This window comes from Podarcis raffonei, chromosome 3 (assembly GCF_027172205.1).
Source record: "Podarcis raffonei isolate rPodRaf1 chromosome 3, rPodRaf1.pri, whole genome shotgun sequence".
In the NCBI taxonomy this organism is placed as follows: Eukaryota; Metazoa; Chordata; class Lepidosauria; order Squamata; family Lacertidae; genus Podarcis; species Podarcis raffonei.
In genome coordinates this window covers 41142499-41164552 of record NC_070604.1, presented here as the reverse complement: position 1 = coordinate 41164552, position 22054 = coordinate 41142499, and the positions used below count along the sequence as shown (strand labels likewise).

Here is a 22054-nt window from a genome sequence, read left to right as displayed (position 1 = left end):
ATCATACATGAGAACAAATGTCTAACTGAAATCTATACTTCCAACAGTGCAATCCTATCCATGCCTATTCAATAATAAGTCCCATTGAGTTCAACGGGATTTACAGGCAGGTGGGTTCAAGACTTTGGGCTCAGCTATCAACCTAAAAACACTCAGCTAAATTACATCTCACAGCAGTGCTGAGACATAGCTTACTGTACTGACTAGGAAGCAATATAGCACACACAGCAACATAGCAGCAGGATGTCAGCTCGTGAAACCATTTTTTCTGTTGTGTGTTCAACATAACATTAAGCCAAACCGCATTCCCAGAGAGGAGATTGCAGCCACTTTGCTCCTTCCCTGGTCCTGCTATTGTGACCTAAATTGTGGTTTGGCTTAGTGCATTTTCAGAACCTGGGCTTGTAATTTGTCTTGCTCCAGACAGAGCAGGAATTGCAGCCAAAGTTTGTTCTTGGAGCTCAGGTTGAAATGACACCCTAAGCCAAACATAGGCTTAGCTAGCAACACGACTAGAGGAGGTAGGTAGGTAAACAGTCACAATCTTCCCACTCGCATTGAGTCTACCCATTCGCAGTGAGCCAGTTTGGCTATTATGAATTAGGCAGATGAACACTTTCTATACAAGAACTGCTTAAGCGGACAAATCAAATGGTTTGCTTGATCAAAACTAAGTAGGCAGTTTTACTCTTCGCCAGTTGTGAAATGATATATTTTTGTTTAGTGTGATTTGCAATGTGCACAAGTAGGAAAAAACACACAGCAAACTTTGAGCTCAGACCTTCTGTTCTCTCTCTTCCTCCCTTGTGGCCAGTAGGATTTCAGAAGTTTTAGCTTTTACTTTCAGTTTATCCACATCAGCCCAAGGCTCACTGCAGCTTGTGAATGCTGCAGTAAAACAGTGTTTATTGAAATGTGTGAACAGGACCACATATTTCACTATGTAAAATATGTTGTAAAAATGGTGTCGGGGGTGTGTGTTGCCAAATCAGCAAGATGTCAGGGAAAATCTGGACGTGTGGCAGTGCAATAGAAAAAGCTGTGGAAACAGCTCAAAAAGCTTAGGTTTACCCAACAATGTTGGGGTCATCCTAAAAAAAATCTATCCTGAAATATGGCAACCCTAAACATGCTGATCACTTGACTCTAGTTATACAGGGTGAGTCCTTTAAAAGAGGCCCCATGGATAGTATGACATCTTCCTCATACATTTACCTCAGCAACAAATTACTTCAACAAAGTACTGAATGCTGCATATTTTTAGAAACCAGTAAAGCTTAGTATCTTAAGGAGGTATCACTGATTGCATTTCTGATTTTGAAAATGGTGGTCTTTGAATTCCACATCTGAATCTCCAGAAGGAGCAAAACAGTGATGATCTGAAGAAAATCTAAATTTGAAATCTATAACTAAATTTATATTAGCTTTTCTGCGGCTCTAACTAAAGAAAATATAAAAGTTAGTTTTTAGTTTTCCAAGCCAAGATTCATCAACCACTGTACATTTACCGTGGATCAGCTGAAATTCTTACATTGGTGTTTTTGCAACACTGAAATGTTACCATTTGATGCACAGCTGGAGGAAAATGTGTAGAACAAATCTTATTAGTGGCTGGCTGATTCTAAAGAAACGGGATTCTTAATGTGAATCTAGAAAGTGGTCTTATAGTGAGCATATACTTGGCTTATCTAGCACAGTATTGTTTACTGTCACTGGCAGCTATTTGCCAATGCTCAGCAAAGGGCATTCCCACCAGCAATCCCTGATATGCTTTTTTACAAGATATGCTCCATATTGAACTCCCACTTAGTTTTAGCAGTGCTACAGTCTCAACATTCCCCCCCCCACGCCCCATCATTTACTGGGATTTTTTTTTAGCAGTTTAATTATTTAAAGGAAAAAAATATAAGTTATATTAGCAGTAATAAGGTATCAAATTCCAAATATCAAATATATATAGCCAAAAGTACATACCCGTAGCCTGGATGTGAATTTTATCTTCGTTCTGCATGCCATTTGCCTCTGAAATCCTATGGTCATGTTTATGAAACACAGATTCCACAGTTCTCAGTCCTTCTGGGGTGCTGTTTAACTGATTTAGTTTTTTTAAGCCACTTTTCACAGAAGGGGTTCTTTTGCAATACTGTGATTCAGTCTCCCCGGCTTCTATGTTTGTGTCAGTTAATGCTGCAATATTTTTCTTGTTCAGCACCTTCTTTGTAAAAGATGAAGAGGAGTGATGTAATGTATTCAATTCACTAGGTACAGGAGAAGAAGTGCTTCTTTCTTGATCCAAAGAGGAAGATTTAACCTGCATAGATACGTTTTCGTGGTAGTATGGATTGGTCTCATATATTGCATTTTCTAATCCAGGGAAACAGATGACAGCCAAAAACCAATGGGCCCTGAAAAAAACAAAAACAAAACTAAGAATTGACTCAACAGCTATCATCATATATATGTATTACTCATTTAGTATAGATCAAATAACTCCGAAATTATTCGTTCGTTATTTACATTCTTATCATAGACATCTGTTTCACACATTCAGATATGTAAACAGTGTGGTCACATTTAGAGAACAAGGCACAATAATTGTATGTATAAACTGTAAAGGGAAACTTAAAAATTGCCTCCTCCTGGAAATTTCTGGTAAATTGCACTATGTTTTAAACCAAAATCCCTGGTCAAGCACAATGCAAAGCCAGGATTCAGTAAAAAGGAAAACCAAATGTTGCTGAATTACAGTGCAATCACATCTTACGCGTTCCATTTCAAAGGTTCTGTGCATAGGCAAAAACCACATCTACTCAAACCCTCAGAACTGAACCCCCAACTAAACTTCCTAGGGCTTTTGGGACTGGTACATTGGCTCTTAGGAGATCTTGCAGGGCCATCCAAGTTCCCACGAAATCTCACAGGTGCATCCCTGATCCAAGAAGAGGAGACAGCTATGCTTGGGAAGCAAGGCAGAGAGCTTAAAAAGCTATTTTTGCACCAGGAAAAGCTAGCACAAAAAAACCTTGCGGGATTTCAACCAGCTAGCCTTCAACTGCATATATTTGAAATTGCGCAAGTCAGATGTGCTAAGATGTGATTACATTGTACTCATCATGTGTGGTCAGGAGGGGAATGGGGGAATTTGTGCACATGTGTGTCTGATGCTTTGCTTGGGCTCATTCAAGCTCATCCTCATAGCACTACATCATGGTTTAGCATTACGTGCAAACACAGCCAATGACCTGTGCAATCCTAGCATGTGTTTCATCATAAAAACAGTCTGTACCAAAAACACAGCTGGTTTTGCCCATACTAGCTGCACTGCTCAGGAGCAAATGTGTCCTTCAAACAAATAGAGAAGCCGCATTGCAATGCAACCACCTATTCCAATTTTCCCAGATAAGTGATTTATGCAAGGATCTCTCTGTAGATCTAGTTTCCCTATTGGGGCGGGGGGACTTGAACCAAAAGAGAATCTTCAAGGACATCAGAGAGGTAGAAGAATACTCAGTTCGTGGTTCTGACAGTTGAAGAGAAGGGGGGGGGGAAGGATAGTTGGGGAAAAGGTGTGTATATTGAGAGAGTAATAGCTCAGGCCCCAGAGAAGATGGAGTTACATACAGATGATATCCAGGGTTTTCTGGACAGTATGATAGTTGAGAACATGGCTCAGATAACAGACACACAGTCCCACAACCATTCATAGCAGAACAAATTCTACTTACGCTTCATTAAGAGGAACAAAAATAAAATCTTTTTCAAAGATATCAACATGTCGTGTCCATGTTTTCACTCGTCCATGCCGTTTCTGCTGAATTCTGCGAACACATCAATATAAAACAATATAAAACACAAGGATTGATATTTAGGTGATATTTATGTATTCTCCTCTCCAACACTGAGGATTTGACTATTATCACAATCTTGTGGCACCAGCTATGTGAAGATGTTTAGGACTTCTCCTGCATCTTCAGTTGTTTGGGCAGAAATAATATTTTTTAAAAGTCAAAATGAATTGCCAAGTGGTAAATCATACAGCTTTTACTTATAAAAAGTACCATTCTGTTCTTCTACTCAATTTATGATAAATGAATTTGTTGCATATTAATCTGGGACGCGGGTGGCGCTGTGGGTAAAACCTCAGTGCCTAGGGCTTGCCGATCGCATGGTCGGCGGTGCGAATCCCCACGACAGGGTGAGCTCCTGTCGTTCGGTCCCAGCTCCTGCCAACCTAGCAGTTCGAAAGCACCCCTAAGTGCAAGTAGATAAATAGGTACCGCTTTATAGCGGGAAGGTAAACGGCGTTTCTGTGTGCTGCGCTGGTGCTGGCTCGCCAGAGCAGCTTTGTCACGCTGGCCACGTGTCTCCGGACAGCGCTGGCCCCCGGCCTCTTAAGTGAGATGGGCGCACAACCCTAGAGTCGGACATGACTGGCCCATAATCTGGTTCAGATGTACATGACCCTCTGGCTTGTGTGCTCCCTCCCTCTCCTTCTCTGGTGCAGCCAGAGGCATATGGGAAATTTTTATTTTCAATCTCCTTATAACCATATTGGAAGGGGAGGGCCTTGAGTCTGAAGTTCATCTTTAAAAATGTCATTGTCCCCACAGGGGATGGATGAGACATGCTGAAATTGGAATTTTATAATACATTATTTAACCAAACTTACGTAAGCTTTGAGGTTTCTTGGAGATTTCTCCTTTCCCTCTGATTAAGGCGTTTGTAAAAGAAGGAACTGAATACATGAATTCTATCAGCATCTTCTTTTTTCAATTGTTCAAGCACCAGATATCTTTATTTTGAAAAAGAGAAACAAGAACAAAATAAAACAATGCTTTCATTCTTGTCTCTAAAGACCTGTTATTCTTGAAAAGACTGCCACATGCTGGCCATTCTACGCAGACAAAAGTAGACAAATGTAAGAACTTTATAGTTTCGGCAGATATACTTTATTTAGAATTTAAGGTTTGTCCATCAACTTGCCTAAGTTAGACAGACACCACAAAAGGTTTCAATACACTCAAACAACTTACTTCAAATAGAAATCAATGATTACGTCGTTTAAAAATTCTCCTTCATTTAAGCAATGAAGATCTTCATTGGTCACAGAAATACCACCCTTTGCAGGAGGTGGGGGATAAACGATCAACCTGCAAATAAATAAATAAAAGTTAAATACTGAACTGAATTATTTAGGAAATAGTTACAACACTCAAAAAGACCTCTTACTTTTCTATAGGACCTATAAAGACTGTATGTGGTTCAACACTTTCATCATCATCAAAAAACTGGAATTGTGTTGCATTTCGCAGCTGCATTTTGGATTCAGAGACCTTAGAAAAAAAGAATACTTATTTACAATGCAATACAAAAGTCATAAAATATTAAAATACTTTCCAATTCCCAAATAGCACAGCATGTCCCTCTTTTTATAAAACTACCTGTTGAAACCAAATAGAATATGAATTTGAACAAGGTGGGCACATAGAGATGTAATGTTCCCAGCATCTTAAAACCATGGTTTATGGTGCAGACAATGAGCACCAGGCCTGCACCCTCCTCTGTTACTCCTTCCCCTTCCCTGCTCTGTCATCTCCAGTGCAGATTTCCTGGACTGTTTCAACCAGATTCCCCATTATGTATGAAACAGGTAATTCAATTTTAATATCAATTTATTAACCAGGATATTAAGTTAAGATCAGAACCTGACTAAATATTCTGTTTAGTATACAGACATAAAATAGCTGAAATATCACATTGACAAAATATGTTATATGGAAAGCATATATTTTGACTTGATAACATTTCATTTTTTCAGTTTTACTATCCATATTGTCAGCGCTGCCCAAGGTCCCAGCTCACACAAGACCAACGCTGCTTCTTGCTCAAGTTTAAAAGTCTTTATTGAAGTTCAGTCTCATTTCCAGACGTGCAGCGCGCAACGCTACATCTATCCGTCAGACCGTAGAAGTCCCATCTGAATCTCCGCCCCCCTGACACCAGCTTAAGATTCTAGCTTTACTCCACCTTTTCCTCTGTTCCTTCTTTCTCTGGGTCCTTCTGCTAGTCGGAGTCTCTGCCCTCCGAGATTCTTCTGACGCTGATTCTCCCGACTCCTCCCCCCCCCTCTTTCGGGCTTTAGGACCTGGCTCCCAATCCGGGTTTTCTGCTGTCCCGCGCTCCTCCACATTTGAACTTGGCGCGCGCGCGCAGCCTCCCACTTTCCTTCTGACCGTTACACTTGTGTCACTGCTCCCCCTTTCGGGGAGGCTAGCTGGACCTGGCCTTCCCTCCTTCTCCCCACTCCCCGATGGAGAAGATGGTCCTGACTCACGTGACTCTTCCCCCCCACTGTGCTCTGGTGGGGAAACTGGCCCTACTCCTCCGCTACTCCTTTGGGACTCCCCTCTGGTTCCTTGTTTATGGATCGTCCCCTCTGGGATTCGCCTCGCCCTTACCATAGGCGCCCTCTCCTGGGAATCTTCTGATTCGCTGGAGAAGCTCATGGAATCTCTCGGTCCACTGTCATATTCCCCTACGCTCCCCTCTGATTCCTCTCCTCCGCTCTCTATCTGCTCTCTCCCCTGCTCTTCTGCTCCTGAGCCTCTGACACACACACACACACACACACATATATATATATATATATATATATATATATATATATATATATATATGTATATATGAGTATATAAGTATATATATATATACTTTGGCCCTCTCTTTAATAAAATTTATCTAGAACATGGAAGCAGCAGACATTGCAAAGGGCATTTCTGAACAAATGACTTCACAACTTATTTAACATTTTAATTCAATTTTGAAGAAAAGGAGTAGTACATGTTTTGCTTTGCCTTCTTTATGAGCCGTGCTTCCTCTAGAAGTGTCTTCAAAGGATTTTGTAAAGGCCACAAGCCTACTATTTGCTTCTTCAAATGTAATCTTCACAAAAAAATCAGAAATGTTGTTCCTAACACCAATATCAACGATTATTTTTTCAAATATTGCATTTGCATGTGGATCAAGGCCCGTCTCAAAAATTAAAATGATGTATTGTTCTTCAGGATCTATGGAGGGGGGGAAGAGTTAGGAGACAATGAAAGTATACTTTTAAAACCATAATGCTTACATTTTCAAAATTTAAAGCTGATAATAATAATTTTATTATTTACACCCAGCCACTCTGGACAGCTTACAGCATATTAAAAATGTTTGATATCTAGGAATAACAATCGCAGCTAAGAGGTCCCTAGCTGAACCAATTAAAGAAAGTATTCATAAGAAACCGCCATATAAATGAAAAAAACAACAACTAAAATTCAATGCCTCATTCTAAAGAAAAGGTTCTGCTCATGAAAAAGCTAGAGTAGGGCACATTATGTCAATTGCTACTCATGCAAGTTGCTGAAGAGACTGATGGAAAGGGAAAGAAACGGACACCAAACTCAGTTCAGGCACTCCCTTTTTTACTCCACAGCTCAAGTGCTTAACTACTTTCCTATTCTCTGGAATGGTAGCAAAGATCACCCAAGTGTGTGGGGGGGGGAGTGGTATTAAGATACTGACCCCATTTTTATTTTTATTTTGTAAAAAAAGGGCAGCTTGAGCATAACAGCACCCACAGAGTTTTGTGCCGCACACAATTATCTCTGAGTAGAGAAGAGAGAGCTGTGGTTCCTAACCTATTCTGGGCCACAGATCCCTTTAAGAACCTGCCCAGGAAAAAAAGGACATAACACATACCAGGGGTGCCAACTCCTGGGGGCCAAACCCTTTTGCCCCCCTCCACCAATATTCTTTGGGAGGGGTCACTCCCAGAAATGCAGCATAATTGCAATAAAACATTCCAAACCAGTGTGTTACTTAGAACTTCAGGAAGTTGGGAAAAGCAAAATATGCTATGTTGTCCTCAACATGATCTAGACAAAATTTTCTAAATATGCCAGACAAAAATATACAGTCTCCATTTATTAACCTAAAAGTACCACTGAATTCTGGTGCTGGCAAAATATGACTATTTTTTCCTAGTGCTATTTAATTGGAGCATTTTCAGAGAAACCAAAATAACGTTTGGTGAAATACAGCTCATCTCTAAAACATATCTGTTTCAAAATATTTTAAACCACCTTAAGTTTCAATACCATACAAAGGTTCACTTACTTGCACCTTTACAGTCATACCAGACATTATCTTTTTGCCTGTTCATCTTCAGTTGGGATCTCAGGCTCTGACAGGCAGCAGGTATAGTTTGCAGGAAAACTACTGGCAACTTGCGAACACCACACCACTCACACTTTGTAAGGTCAGATGTTCTTAAAGAAATATCTCTAGTATCGTTTTCTGATTCTAGAAAGGTTCAAAACATATTTTGGTCAGAGTTACTTACATTAACATTATCTGAAAAATGTAACCGTTTGTATGCATTTCAAGAAAATAAAACCTGTTAATCAAAGACAGACTGCGTTTCTAACTCTGAAATTTGCAATAGGTATATTTGCCCTACTATCAAATTTACCCTCGTAGTGTGTCTCTCTGCCTGGCTTGACAGTTTTAAAACTGAAATTCATGAAGTTAATACTTAAGGAGCGATTATTATTTCCAATATCTTTTTTTTTTTAAAAAAAGGAACCACTGAATAGTCATACAATACAGTGGTGCCTCGCAAGACGAAATTAATTCGTTCCGCAAGTTTTTTTTTCTTGCGAGTTTTTCGTCTTGCGAAGCACGGTTTCCCATAGGAATGCATTGAAAATCAATTAATGCGTTCCTATGGAGACCGCCTTCAGACCAGGTATGGGGACAGTCTGTCCCTGGACCTCTTCTGAAGGCTGGCGGGGGGAGAAGGACTTTTCTCCCCACCACCAGCCTTCAGAACAGCTTTCTGAAGGCTGGCGGTGGGAAGAAAAGCCCTTCTCCCGCCGCCAGCCTTCAGAAGAGTTCCCGCAGGGCTGCCTAGGCTGCGGATAGCAGCCTGCTGCCCGGCGCAAGGGGCGCTCTGAAGCAGAGCGCCCCTCACGCGGGGCAGACATCTGCAGCTTGGGGAGCCCTGCAGGAGTTCCCCGCAGGGCTCTCCAAGCTGCGGATAGCAGCCTGCTGCCCCGTGCGAGGGGCGCTCTGCTTCAGATAGGCTGCTATCCGGAGCTTGGAGAGCCCTGCGGGGAACTCCTGCAGGGCTCCCCAAGCTGCGGGTGTCTGCCCGGCGTGAGGGGCAGCAGGCTGCTATCCGCAGCCTAGGCAGCCCTGCGGGAACTCTTCTGAAGGCTGGCAGGGGAGAAGGTCTTTTCTTCCCACCGCCAGCCTTCAGAACAGCCTTCTGAATGTTGGCGGTGGGGAGGAAAACCTTCCTCCCACCGCAAGTCCTCAAGACAGGTCCGGGAACAGAGGAGAAGCGCTGCGCGCCTTCCCCTCTGTTCCCGGACCTGTCCTGAAGGCTTGCAGTGGGAGGAGGGCTTTCCTCCCCACCGCCAACATTCAGAATGCTGTTCTGAATGTTGGCGGTAGGGAGGAAAACCTTCCTCCCACCGCAAGCCCCGGGAACAGAGGAGAAGCGCTGTGCGCCTTCTCCTCTGTTCCCGGACCTCCCACCACAAGCCTTCAGGACAGGTCCGGGAACAGAGAAGAAGGCGCGCTGCGCTTCCCTGCTGTCCCCGGAGATTTCCCTATGGGCTTTCGTCTTGCGAAGCAAGCCCATAGGGAAATTCGCCTTGCGAAGCCGCTAAAAATCGGAAAACCCTTTCGTCTTGCGGGTTTTTCGTTTAGCGAGGCATTCGTCTTGCGGGGCACCACTGTATTAGATATATTTCCTGCACCATCCAATTTTACTTTACAAGGGGGAAAACTGTCCCTTAAAGAGTTATGCACTATTTGCATGTGATGATATTCAATATCCATTATTTCAATGGGTCTACTAGGGGTATGACAAATATTGGATCTTAAGGCTGAAACAATATATTCAGCAGCAAACACAGGAGCTTGGATCTGCAACTGGGCAAGCAGAACTTCCACTCACAGAAGGATCACATTCTGCGCTTCTGCCATTCTCTGTAGCCCACTCACACCACAACCCGTATCATTCTGGAGTGACTTTGGGGGTACACAGAGGAATGCAGTGGAAGGGGTGAGTGTCACCAACACTTCTTCAGTTCAAATCCAAGATCCCCATCTTGTAATAATGTTTACAAGTCAGGCCATCTGTCTCAGTACTGTCTACACTGATGGGCAGCGGTTCCCCAAGTTTCAGGCAGGACTATTCCAACCCTACCGGGATATATTAGGAATTGATTCTGGAATCTTTTGCGTTCAAAGCAGGTAAGTCTACCCCTGTTCTTGCCTATTATATGCAAAGCAAGGGCAGGACATGGTAAATTAGGCTTACCATATTTCAAACAGTGAAAAGGTGCTAAACATTTATCTTCTGTGGTAAGCATATTAAATCTGAAACTCCAAATCCAAATACATATTCTTCCACCATTCTCAGTATTTAGTACAGCTGTTGTGCACACTAATAATTCCAAACCAAGCACTGCTAGCTGCCCAAATTATAACTTTGAATAGGGAAATACAAACCTTCCAGACGTATCTTGATATAGTCTAGGCAAAACTGAAAGAGAATGTCCAAATTACTGAAGTTATACACACAGGGAGAAAATCAACATCACACTCTTCTGATCGTTCTGTCAGCACGAACTTTTCTGCTTGCCAGATAGAACAACCCAATCTTTCCCCCTCCCCCCGTGTGCAGTTCTGGGGATTTTCTTGACCCTCCAGAGCGGATCTGGGGGAGGTGTGAGGAAAAGCCCCACTGAACAAGTAGGAGTCCTTATGATGGCTTCCACTAGTGCACTGGGTTAGCTGAATCTAGGCCACTGTCTCATTAACAACCTTCCCAACCTATTTTTCAAAATCAAAGCCCTAGTCACAAACCAGATTAGAAATTGCATCTCCCGATATAAAAGCCCCACTTTCTAAACCCCAGCATCATTTGATTGTAAAAGAAATGCATTTTAAGAGGTATGCAGGATATAATGAAGTAGCATCTGTGGTTGGCATACCAATTTTATAGAAGTTTAGGAATGCATGGCTTTCTAAACCTGCAGGAACTATTCCTTTTTCTGTAAACGGAACTACGTTTCATTGCGGTGGAAATGATAGCTGCTTTTCAATCTAAGTAGAACTAGATTTTTTTTTGGTGAGACAACTACGTCTCCTGAAGCTCTACTAAGTGGTGAACATGGTCCTCTAATACATATGAGTTTGAACATTTGTAGCCTGTGGCAGTTCAAACTAAGCACACTTCTGAATCAATATGTACACGCACCCTGAATTTGCAGTACAAGTATAGGCAGAATTATCTTTAAAATGGTAGCATATGTCTACAACAGTGATGGTTACCATCTGATTTGCTGCATGCAAGTACAGATGGCACGCATGCACAAGACTCTAATAAATGGGCATGCTGTCTTTTTGGCACCTGCTAAAGACTTTCTTCTTTCAAAAAGCTTTCTAAACAGATTTTTATTCCAGTTGGCATCTGTATTGGAATTGTTTTTATATACATAATTGTCTTAACAATTAAAACCTGCCATTGTCATTATCATCTTCATATATCCAATTGCATTCAGTTCATCATCTTACTGCCACCCAGCCCACTAACTGCATTTCCAACCTGTTCCTCAAGGATTTCAAAATTCATCTTGTTGGCCCAGCTATCTTCTGCCTCCCATCCAAATCTCCATATCCTTTGACCTCCATATTTTGAAAGACTTCCCAAATACTGCTATTGTCATTCCCTTGTTCTTACCTTCAAGAACTGTTCTTCGCAGCCTTTACTATGGAATTTCCTTTAAAAAACAAGGTGATAGAAGAAAAATACTTCCTGTGTTTCTCACACTCTGGCTCCTTCCATGACCTGCTATTGATACTGTAGCTCAGTCATTTTTCATCACTCCATTTTATCTGCTGATTCCTTAAAACTCTTCAAAGTTTCCATTTTCAGCTGCTTCCTACCTTCTACTCTCATCCTGGATGCCCCATTAACCTATTTGTTATTATAAAGCAGGAACTAACCAAGCACAATATTAATTCTTTTACTTACAATTACAGGCTCCACCACCATTCTTCGCAGGGTTCCTATTCTTATGCTTCGACAGTTTAAGATGACGCTTTCATAATTATTCTGATATTTTAAAGATACGACGACGTCAGTAGCAAGTTCTTGGGAGAGGACTTTGCGCCGTTTTACTGGAGCATTGGCTACAACATTGCCAAACTGAAAAATAATTATCAGAATTCATCAAAACATTTTTACTTCAAAAGTTGCCTTTAAAATGTGCCTTTAAAGATGATCAGGCATTAAAGGCATTGATGGGGGGAAACGTGCAACTGAAGCTTTTCTTTCTTTAGAAAAAAAAAGTCCAATCTTCTGTAAACATTAAAAACATAAATACTGGAAGTATGCAAGAGATAAAAACACTCCAGGGAGGGAGGAGACAGACCAGAGGAGTCACAGATGGAAAAATAAAATTCTGAACAAGGACAGCAAAATAATTGTAATGACAAAAGAAAAAGGCATTAAGTTAGTTTGTTCAGAGAGAGAAAGAAAGAAAAGAGAAGAGAAAGAGGCATCCTAGCCAAAAGCAGTTTTTACGCAAGCTACTGCTGTGATGGTCAAAAGAGAATTGGCTGGAAGGCTGGAGCCACAATCTCTTGATACATGTGTATGGAAGTTAGAGACAAGGAGCCTACCAAGCCCATCGTCTAGCATTAAGAGTTTCCTGAATGAGCTTGGCACAGGCACCAACGCCATATGTAGGACTACACAAAGACTACAAAAGAATATATACATCTTTTGATCTGGTCTAACTGTTTCTCTGCCACATGCATTTATTGGCTTACTATATTTACTCACATAAACTGCACTGCCTATCACCTCACACCAGTTATAGCTTAAAAGTCCTACTCAAATCAAGTTGGGGAGACTGAATAGTAGGGTAGCGGAACAGAGGATGTGCAAAATAACAAAAAGGAAACACTTCAAAACCAACCATGAAAATAGGTTAGATCACAATAATGAAGTAACATCAGACTGCATTATTTTATTGTACAGCAACACCATAGGCACAATCCAAACAAATCCCACTGATTTCACCACAAGATTTAATCATGTCCCCCCGCTGAAATCAATGGTTAACTGGGAATGAGGGAGGAGTACGATCCAACTAAGTGACTAAAATACAAAATTGGAAGATCACAAAAAATTATAGAAAGACAATCCAGTAATTTAGGTTCCCTGCCAGAGGTAAAAGAGATATCATATATTGAAACCAGTCTGTTTCTTCTTTTTACATTATTATAAGCCCTGGACAAGCACACTATGTGAAATTTATTCCTGTAAAGTTTCTGTGACCCTCTAATTTTGCCAAGAATAATGTATATTAGTGATTTGTTATAATTTCTATTACATAACTTCTAATATTATTTTACCAGGTTTGCCTGTCTGTATGGGTTGTTTAAATGTTGCCTTTTTGTCAGCGTATGTTTGCAGGTCCTCTGTTCAGCAGACTTCTCTGGAATATCTTTTGCATGTTCCATGTATAATATTTCCACAAATCTCAAGAAACCACATATTTAAGAGCTATAAGCAACTTCAGAGGTTTGAAGATACACTGTTACATAGAACACGCCCTTTTTAAAGAATTGCTGCCACGACTGTTAAGTCTTAAATTAACATACCGTGAAAGTTGTCCCCCTTGACAGCACTGCTCATGGTGCATTTTTGTCTTTGTTTATCCAATTCTTGCAGAGATGCTCAAACTAAAAAACAAAAATCCCCACCACGAAATCCTTATATTAAAGTGCTATTAATTGGGACAATTTTCAAAGTACTTTAATTTTAAGGAAATTATCGTCCTTGCTGGGTGTCACTTTGCTTACCGACAGCTAGTTCACACATACCAGCTGCACTGTTGAAGCCACTTCCCTGTCACTACTTTCCATACTCCACTGATACTACAGGACTAAAAATAACACATAGGACGAGTGAACGACATGAAAGAATCATCCTCTTCCCCCAATCTTACTGATCCGACACTAAAGTTCCTTGCTCCTCTAAAATGGCTCTGACAATGTAAACTACGAGAACAGTGCGAAAAGCAGTCACAGGATCACATGGTTGAAGCAAACTAAAGTCCCAATCCAGGGAACACTTTTAATGATGCATATGGACCTGCTTGTGCCCAGTGTGCTTCCCCACCCCCCTGCTTTTTGAATGCAACTTTCTCTATTCAACCTGCTTCTAAATCTTCCAAGTTTCAAAAGCAGCTTGTCACACAGTCTGTGGGATCCAATGTTTTCAAACGCCTTGCTGGATTTATACAATTAGCCACACACATTTCCAGATTGTGGTCCAGATTTGTGAAATAGCATTTGAAGATGTTAAGACAATCCAATAGAGAGAGAGAGATGAAAACTATAATGTCATGTTTTGTTTCGCTCAAGAGTAGATTATTTTCCCATAAGAATACTGCAGAATATTTGCATGTATTAACTACCATATGTTCACATTTATCTATCAATATTGTGTATGCGCTTACACAATCATTTCAAACTACATATGGATGAACTACCTGGTCTTTCATTCTTGATTTTCTTGGTAATATGACTGCAGGTTCTGTGTCTGCTGTAATACTAGTTAACCTTTGTTCTAGTTCACAAGTGTTTTCCTTCAAGGCTGCCTCCACCTTTCCTGTGGAAGGGGCAGGAGAAGAGCAGGCTGAATCTGCTGGACGTGGCGATATGCTCTCAATTCTGTTAGTGCTGCCAATCTCCTCCTCCTCTTCATCATCACTGGATAGGACAACTAAAAGGAAAAGCATTTGTCTCAAGCTCAAAATACTAGTAACTGGAGGTGGTGACCTTTTAAGATCTAGGCTACTGAGGCCATTGTTACCCCACAGCCCTTTCAGGTAACGAACGGTTTAAGACAGAGCTAAAGAAGCCTAGTTTTACAGGGTGATAATCCTCCCTACCTTCTCAGTATTAATTACATTTATACCCCACTTTTCTTCCATGGAACACAAGGCAGCATTCCTCATATCTCCAGCAAAGCAGTGGCAAGTCCAGAACTACTTTGCTTGCACCAAAACCAATAAGCAACATCTTGCATTTTGTTTCCTCCTCAGAAATCTCCCTACCAAGAGAGGGACTTTTTACAAATTAATGTATAACCAGCATTATTAGGAAGGCTAAGGGTTCAAAAGAACTCTGTATTTTAATGTTTGAAATTGCTGTTTTATATGTATGCATTTTTTTCAAAAACTTAGTAACACACACACACACAACCAGCATTATTTGTTCTATGATTTAAAACTTACTTGGATCATTTAGATCAGATGCAGTTGTACTCTTCTGCCTTAGGTTTCCTGTAATTTTAGGACTGACTTTTCCATTCAGCCGCAACATAGTAGAGCCGATGTTACGCCTCGCTGTGAAATCAACTGAAACTGCCCCAGGAGAAGATCCATAAAACTTCTTTGCATTTAGTCCTGTGTTTAAAGATTTTTGCCCTGTTGAATTCTCATGTATTGGTTCTCGTGCTAAAGGTCCCAAAGAATCATTTAATTGAACACTTTGCATGGTCTGCCTTTGCAAGCCCCCATTACAAAAATTTCCACACATTTGGCATTTGATCTGACTTTCATTTGGTTTTCCTACGCATAGGCAAACAGTGGAGTAAGTATTCTGTTCCAAGCCCTAGAGATTAAAAAGAAGGTGGGGGGAGAGAATAAGCAGCTGTATTTATTTTGATCACATTTTCAAAATAAACACATTAGACATCCTATAAGGCTTAGGCAGATTTGAAGCGATAAGATGGAAATCTAAGCAATCTTTTTCTGAAATTTCAGGTTGAGAACCTGCCACAAGAACCTGGCTGCATAACTCAAATTATTAGGTCACATCATTTTACTTGGGCCTGTGCCTCCACTTCTAGTCTTCCCTCAAGTCAGTGTTGTACAACCCACATTTTACTTTACCTCTGCCCTTTACTCACATAGTTTCCAAGTCCTCATGTCCTTTTGCCCCCGTCAGCCCCAGAGCTTCTTGCTATTCACCTACCAGGCCTCTAAGCATCACTGTCTACCCAACATCTTCAATAATTTGGAAGCAATGTTAGAAATGTTGAGGGGCAGATGTTCAAAACGTAATCAATATTCATTATGTTTACCATTACTCTATCCCCTCTCCATACAGCAGAGTACATGTATGTGCGTGCAAGCCAAAAAGCAGGAATCAGCAAGTTTACCTTTTGGGGAACAGTACTGGGAAATCAAGTTCTTTGCTTTCCAATTAAGTTTTGATAAGCAACAGTTTTCTGCTAAAAACAGTGCCAGTGCTGTTGTGGTAGCAATGGCACCTGCAGCCAAAGTACAACTACTACAAGATATTCTGTAGCCCAAGACCTAAAAATGCAAATTAACTTTCTAACAATATCGACTTCTGAATGAATTTAACAGAATTTAAGAAAATTTCACCATATGACCCACCTCTAAGTGAGTTGCACATTTTTTGGTAACAGGAGATGGAAGCAAACCGGACTGATACAAAGTGCAGTGACGTTTCAGTTGTACCTTCCTCGTAATTCCTGAATCTGACTCTGAGTCAGACTCTTCTCTGTTCTCCATCACACTTTCTGAAAGGGGAGAGTGAAATCATTAACAACTTCCCAATGTCCTCAGCTGAAGAACAATGTAACTCTAATTTACTCCTTTATATCACTCCAAAAACAGCAGGGAAAGTTTCTAACTGCCTAGCTCCATGTTTAAATGGAAGGTCTGAGGTGGTACTTCTTGAAAGCAACTACTGCTCACCCAAAGTGTGTGAGAGAGAACAACAAGTTTTTTCTGCCTGTTGTAGCCATTGTAAGCACTGTGCTTGATGTCTGGAGGCGGTTGGAGGATGGATGGCGGCTAACAGATTGAGGTTGAATCCTGACAAGACAGAAGTACTGTTTTCGGGGGACAGGAGGCGGGCAGGTGTGGAGGATTCCCTGGTCCTGAATGGGGCAACTGTGCCCCTGAAGGACCAGGTGCGCAGCCTGGGAGTCATTTTGGACTCACAGCTGTCCATGGAGGCACAGGTCAAATCTGTGTCCAGGGCAGCTGTTTACCAGCTCCATCTGGTACACAGGCTGAGACCCTACTGTCTCGCCAGAGTGGTGCATGCTCTGGTTATCTCCCGCTTGGACTACTGCAATGCACTCTACGTGGGGCTACCTTTGAAGGTGACTCGGAAACTACAACTAATCCAGAATGCGGCAGCTAGACTGGTGACTGGGGGCGGCCGCCGAGACCATATAACACCGGTCTTGAAAGACTTACATTGGCTCCCAGTACGTTTCCGAGCACAATTCAAAGTGTTGGTGCTGACCTTTAAAGCCCTAAACGGCCTCGGTCCAGTATACCTGAAGGAGCGTCTCCACCCCCATCGTTCTGCCTGGACGCTGAGGTCCAGCACCGAGGGCCTTCTGGCGGTTCCCTCATTGCGAGAAGCAAAGCTACAGGGAACCAGGCAGAGGGCCTTCTCGGTAGTGGCGCCCGCCCTGTGGAACGCCCTTCCAGCAGATGTCAAAGCGATAAACAATTACCTGACATTCAGAGGACATCTTAAGGCAGCCCTGTTCAGGGAAGTTTTTAACGTGTGATATTTTACTGTATTTTTGGTTTCTATGGAAGCCGCCCAGAGTGGCTGGGGAGGCCCAGCCAGATGGGCGGGGTATAAATAATAAATTATTATTATTATTATTATTATTATTATTATTATTATTATTATTACTGTATGATTTTTAATTCATTTCTACAGATATACTGCACACCACCAGAATGAAACTCAGCTTGGAAACTCCTTCAGTAGGTTAATCTGTAGGTAACCAATGCACAAATGACAATGGCCAGCTATGTGTAATCTTGCAGCATGTATTGCTAACATACCAAACAAAGCCAAGAAAAAGCACTGCAGGCCACAGCTGCCACTTGGAAATCCAGTAACAAATCCAGGTCCAAACTCTGGTCTATACAGTATAGAATAATTTGATCTCATCTAGAACAGGCAGATTTAGCCTACTTAATCTACCCACTTTGATCAACTGTGTGTTACCTGGATGAAGCTTAAGTTTATTCACTCCCATGACGTCTACCACTGATCACCGGCACATTTAATGACCACTGATGAAACCAAAACATACTCCAGTCAGCTCAACTAACACATTTCAGCTACTGACAGAGCAGGCAACATGCGCCATTCTAACATATTTTATCAAGAGTGCTTCTACTAAGACATTTGTTAATGCACTTAATCCATATATAATGTACACCTATTTGACAGACATTTAATGGAAGTAAAAACAAACTAAAAAACTTACGCATCTCCTGAAGCCGAGACAAATTATCATAGTCATTTTCTATCTTCTGGATGTTAGGAGGATATTCTTTTCTGGGGGAAAATAATTAGAAGCTGTATTCAGAAAATATATGGCTTATTTAAATGGAACAAAAACAAAAGATTTAACACTGCAGAAATCTTAATTTAGAATATTGAAGCTTGCCATGTTCTAAAACAATAAATGTGCATATTCAAACACAATTCCAATGCAAACAAATGAATAGTCAGGATAAATGAGAAAAGATAAGTTTTGCAGCGTTTTTAACGAAATATCTCCCCCAAAAAATGCAGTAACCATATACACACTACTTTTCTGATTGCAAAAGTATCCATCATACAGCACTGCAAACTAAAAGTTTAGCAGAAAGACTACAACTACTAGGAGTTACAGGTAGGTAGCCGTGTTGGTCTGCTGTAGTCAAAACAAAATTTAAAAGTTCCTTCCAGTAGCACCTTAGAGGTCTCTACTGTGCTACTGGAAGGAACTTTTTAATATTGTTACAACTACTACTGTCTTGATAAAGCCCAGCTAAAATTTGATTATGTGCAGCATATTTTTAATTTTCCAAATACCTGTTAATTTTCCAAATGCTTACTTACCAGAACCTGGTAAGGGTCTCCCACGACCTTCCCAGTACCCAGGAAGTAAGGAAAACCGACTTGGTGCACAGGTGTGTGTGTTTTATTTATTTATTCTCTCTCTACACGTGGTATGTTGCAATAGTATATGTAAAGTGAGCACAGGTTGCAGGCCCACTGTGGGAAGTGGCCAATATGCAACTGATCTATTATGGATGCAGAAAGTGATATGTTGTTTTATCAAGCTTCTGAATTTTTTCACTCAATTCACTGCATAAAATGTGGCTGTTTTCTCTTGCGACTGTGTGTCTGACACAGCCTTTAATACTTCATATCTTTTTATTTGCAAGATAGACATGTTTATATAGCTGGCTCTACTGTAGTTTCTACCTCAAGCCACTTAAGTGATTTAACAGAATTCCTGCTTGAAATTTTCTCATATTTAATAATTGTCCAACATCTAAAGAAGTAATGTATAAGACATATGACATCGTGTCCATAGTGCACATGTTGCTATTTCTGGCCACAGGATAAATTCATTCAGCTTAGTTCCAGCAGGGGTGGTTAGAATAAATTCTCAAATAAAGTTGTTTTATTCCATTAACAAGTCACATAAATTACCACTTTAGTATTAGTAATCTTTAATGAGCAGTCACAATGAAACCCCTGCCTAAACAAACCCAAGTACTAGGAAAAAAACAATGATTTGAAGATTCCCTCTGCCTGAACAAAACTCAGGGAGGTACATAGAACAATTTTAGTTCTAATAAAATGGACAGCAGCTTAGTGTGGTTTACTGAGAACAAATCTCAGCTTGTGGTTAACAAGGATAAAGCTTAACCATTAGTCCTGGTTTGGCCCACATGCTATGCCATACATTGGCTTATCTAAGCACATTTGTGCTTTCTCTCTAAGTCAAGGTGTAGCTTAGTGTGTCAGACAAACCACATCAAAACATATTCACATGTGAGAACTTCTGGAGAGGCAAGATGGCGAGGCACCACGGCCCTGCAGAGCTCCTTAGCAGCACCAGCTGCACTGCTTGACTGGTCCCCGCACCACTAATACAGCCACTGCCGCCACCATGATCCAAGGAGAGTCGGAGTGCTCACCACAGAAACCAAAGAGGCCACACGGAGCCCCCGGGACTCCCCTGACAATCTCAACCCCATTGGGACCAAGAGTGCCCCAGCAACAACTCAGTGGAGCTCCAGGGCCCGGAGGCTCCAGAGCTGAACTAAAAACAAAGCACAGCAGCCCACCCCCCCAGCCAAGCACCCACCAATTGCCATCGCTGCCATAGCAACCGCCAAGGGAGAAAGGTAGGAGGGGACCGGTAGAGAGTTGGTGCAAAATGAGCAGGCTGGTGCCCAACTGAGAAATGCATGCCAGGGTTCACCCAGGAAAGCCAAGGCACAGCGCAGACCTTCACTTGCTGGCATGTGGGTGCTGCTGGCTGCCAGAGATGGGCACAACAAGGATCCTAAGACTAGGATTTTTATTTTATTTTTATTTTTTATCCCCTTTTAATTAATTAAATAAATAAAATAATTAATTTTATTAAGAATTGTAAGGGCGGCACCCACAAAGGAGGCCTGAACCATCAGAGGCCACTTCCAGGGACTGCTGTCTTAGCCTTGACGCAGGGACCTTCACCAATACCCTTTTTAACTACATATACAAGCCTCCATTTCAACAATACCACTACATTATTACTCATTTTCTATTCACTTTTTTTTCTTTCTCCCTTTTATCTGTTTTTTTTAAACTGCCCTCTCATTTTTAACACATATCCACATGTATAAAAGAAAGAAGTTCCCATGTACAAGGAAGTTGCAGTAATGTTCTGTCCTTATTATAAAATGTATAAGATAAATATCCTCAGAATAAAAATCAAAAGTGCAGTTTTCCTGACAGAAATAACTCTGACTATTGAAAATTTATAAAGGAAAAATGCTATTTTTATCCACTATACTCCCTTCCTAAATAAGTGGAAAAACAAGCCAAACATGTACTTTTGTGTAACAAGAGTAATATTGTGTATATTTGTTTCATATACTGCTTTAAATAAATCTAAAGCAGAAAACACAATGTTGCAAATCAGTTCTGCTTATAATCCAACTACACACACACACACACACACACACACACACACACACACACTCTCTCTCTCTCTCTCTCTCTCTCTCTCTCTTATATAAACTATGTAAAGAAACAACTTGCACAATGGCTCCAATGGTTTCTTGCACCAACACACTATCTCACCCCACCTCTAGGATACTAGTGTAAAGGCTCCACCGCACCAACCAAGGCACATACTAAAATGCTTCTTCTTTCTAAATCCAATCAAGGTTGAAACATCTGTGAATGTGAAATTCCCATAGTAGAAAGAGAACTGCCTAAATAACTACAGAACAGGCCCAGCTCATGGTCTCACAGAATGGCCTACCTGCCATCAGGAGATCTAGAGCAAGGACTCCCCTTGTTGATATTAACTGACAGGAAGGGTGGCATGGCAAGACACTGTCCCTTACGTAGTGGGACCCATGCAGTTTCTAGCTTTAAAAATTAACACCAAATGATTGTAAAAGACAAAAATATACACCTAAAAAGTGACTGCAACCCTTTCTATACCCACCCTGATGATCTGCACAAGTCAAGTGCTGGATAGAGTAGCAGTCCAGGATGATATAGGACAAAAACTGAGCCCTCTGAATCATTCAGCCAAGTCTCTTAGCTGATTTTTTACTGGCAGTCAGTTTTGCATTTACCAGCAATAACGCCCATTCTGGTAGACCCAGTAATAATTTTAAGCATGGGTGTGGGCTTGGAGCTAGATCACAAGGATGTAATATGTCCCAAGTTCCCTTACCTTCCTTCTGAAGCCGTACCTTCTCTTGCTCCAAACCTCCTGCATGTTTGCCCTGGCCAATGTCATCCTCTGTCCAATCTCAATGGAGACACATTTCTCCTTCTCCACCCACCACAACCAGCAAGCAAGATCTTGCATTTAAGATATTGCTACCCATTTTGCTACACT

The 22054-nt window shown here is 41.3% G+C and overlaps 1 protein-coding gene and 1 long non-coding RNA gene across 6 annotated transcripts in view; both read right to left on the bottom strand.

The window, feature by feature from the left end:
* Window positions 1-22054, bottom strand: part of SENP6 (SUMO specific peptidase 6) — a 68273-nt gene that overhangs the window by 8581 nt on the left and 37638 nt on the right. For all 5 annotated transcript variants that reach the window (XM_053381306.1, XM_053381301.1, XM_053381302.1 and 2 more), the window contains 13 exons: window positions 18416-18486; window positions 16542-16687; window positions 15372-15750; window positions 14625-14857; window positions 12095-12268; window positions 10567-10600; window positions 8161-8346; window positions 6841-7067; window positions 5230-5333; window positions 5034-5150; window positions 4670-4792; window positions 3726-3818; window positions 1975-2405 (listed from right to left, as the gene is read on the bottom strand). In XM_053381306.1, coding sequence (XP_053237281.1) covers window positions 1975-2405; window positions 3726-3818; window positions 4670-4792; window positions 5034-5150; window positions 5230-5333; window positions 6841-7067; window positions 8161-8346; window positions 10567-10600; window positions 12095-12268; window positions 14625-14857; window positions 15372-15750; window positions 16542-16687; window positions 18416-18486 — 2318 coding nt within the window. The remainder of the gene's footprint in view (window positions 1-1974; window positions 2406-3725; window positions 3819-4669; window positions 4793-5033; window positions 5151-5229; window positions 5334-6840; window positions 7068-8160; window positions 8347-10566; window positions 10601-12094; window positions 12269-14624; window positions 14858-15371; window positions 15751-16541; window positions 16688-18415; window positions 18487-22054) is intronic.
* Window positions 18716-20526, bottom strand: LOC128410268 (uncharacterized). The gene is made up of 2 exons (XR_008329439.1): window positions 19074-20526; window positions 18716-19041 (listed from the first exon to the last, which is right to left on the bottom strand). It is a non-coding gene; the product is annotated as an uncharacterized LOC128410268 (long non-coding RNA).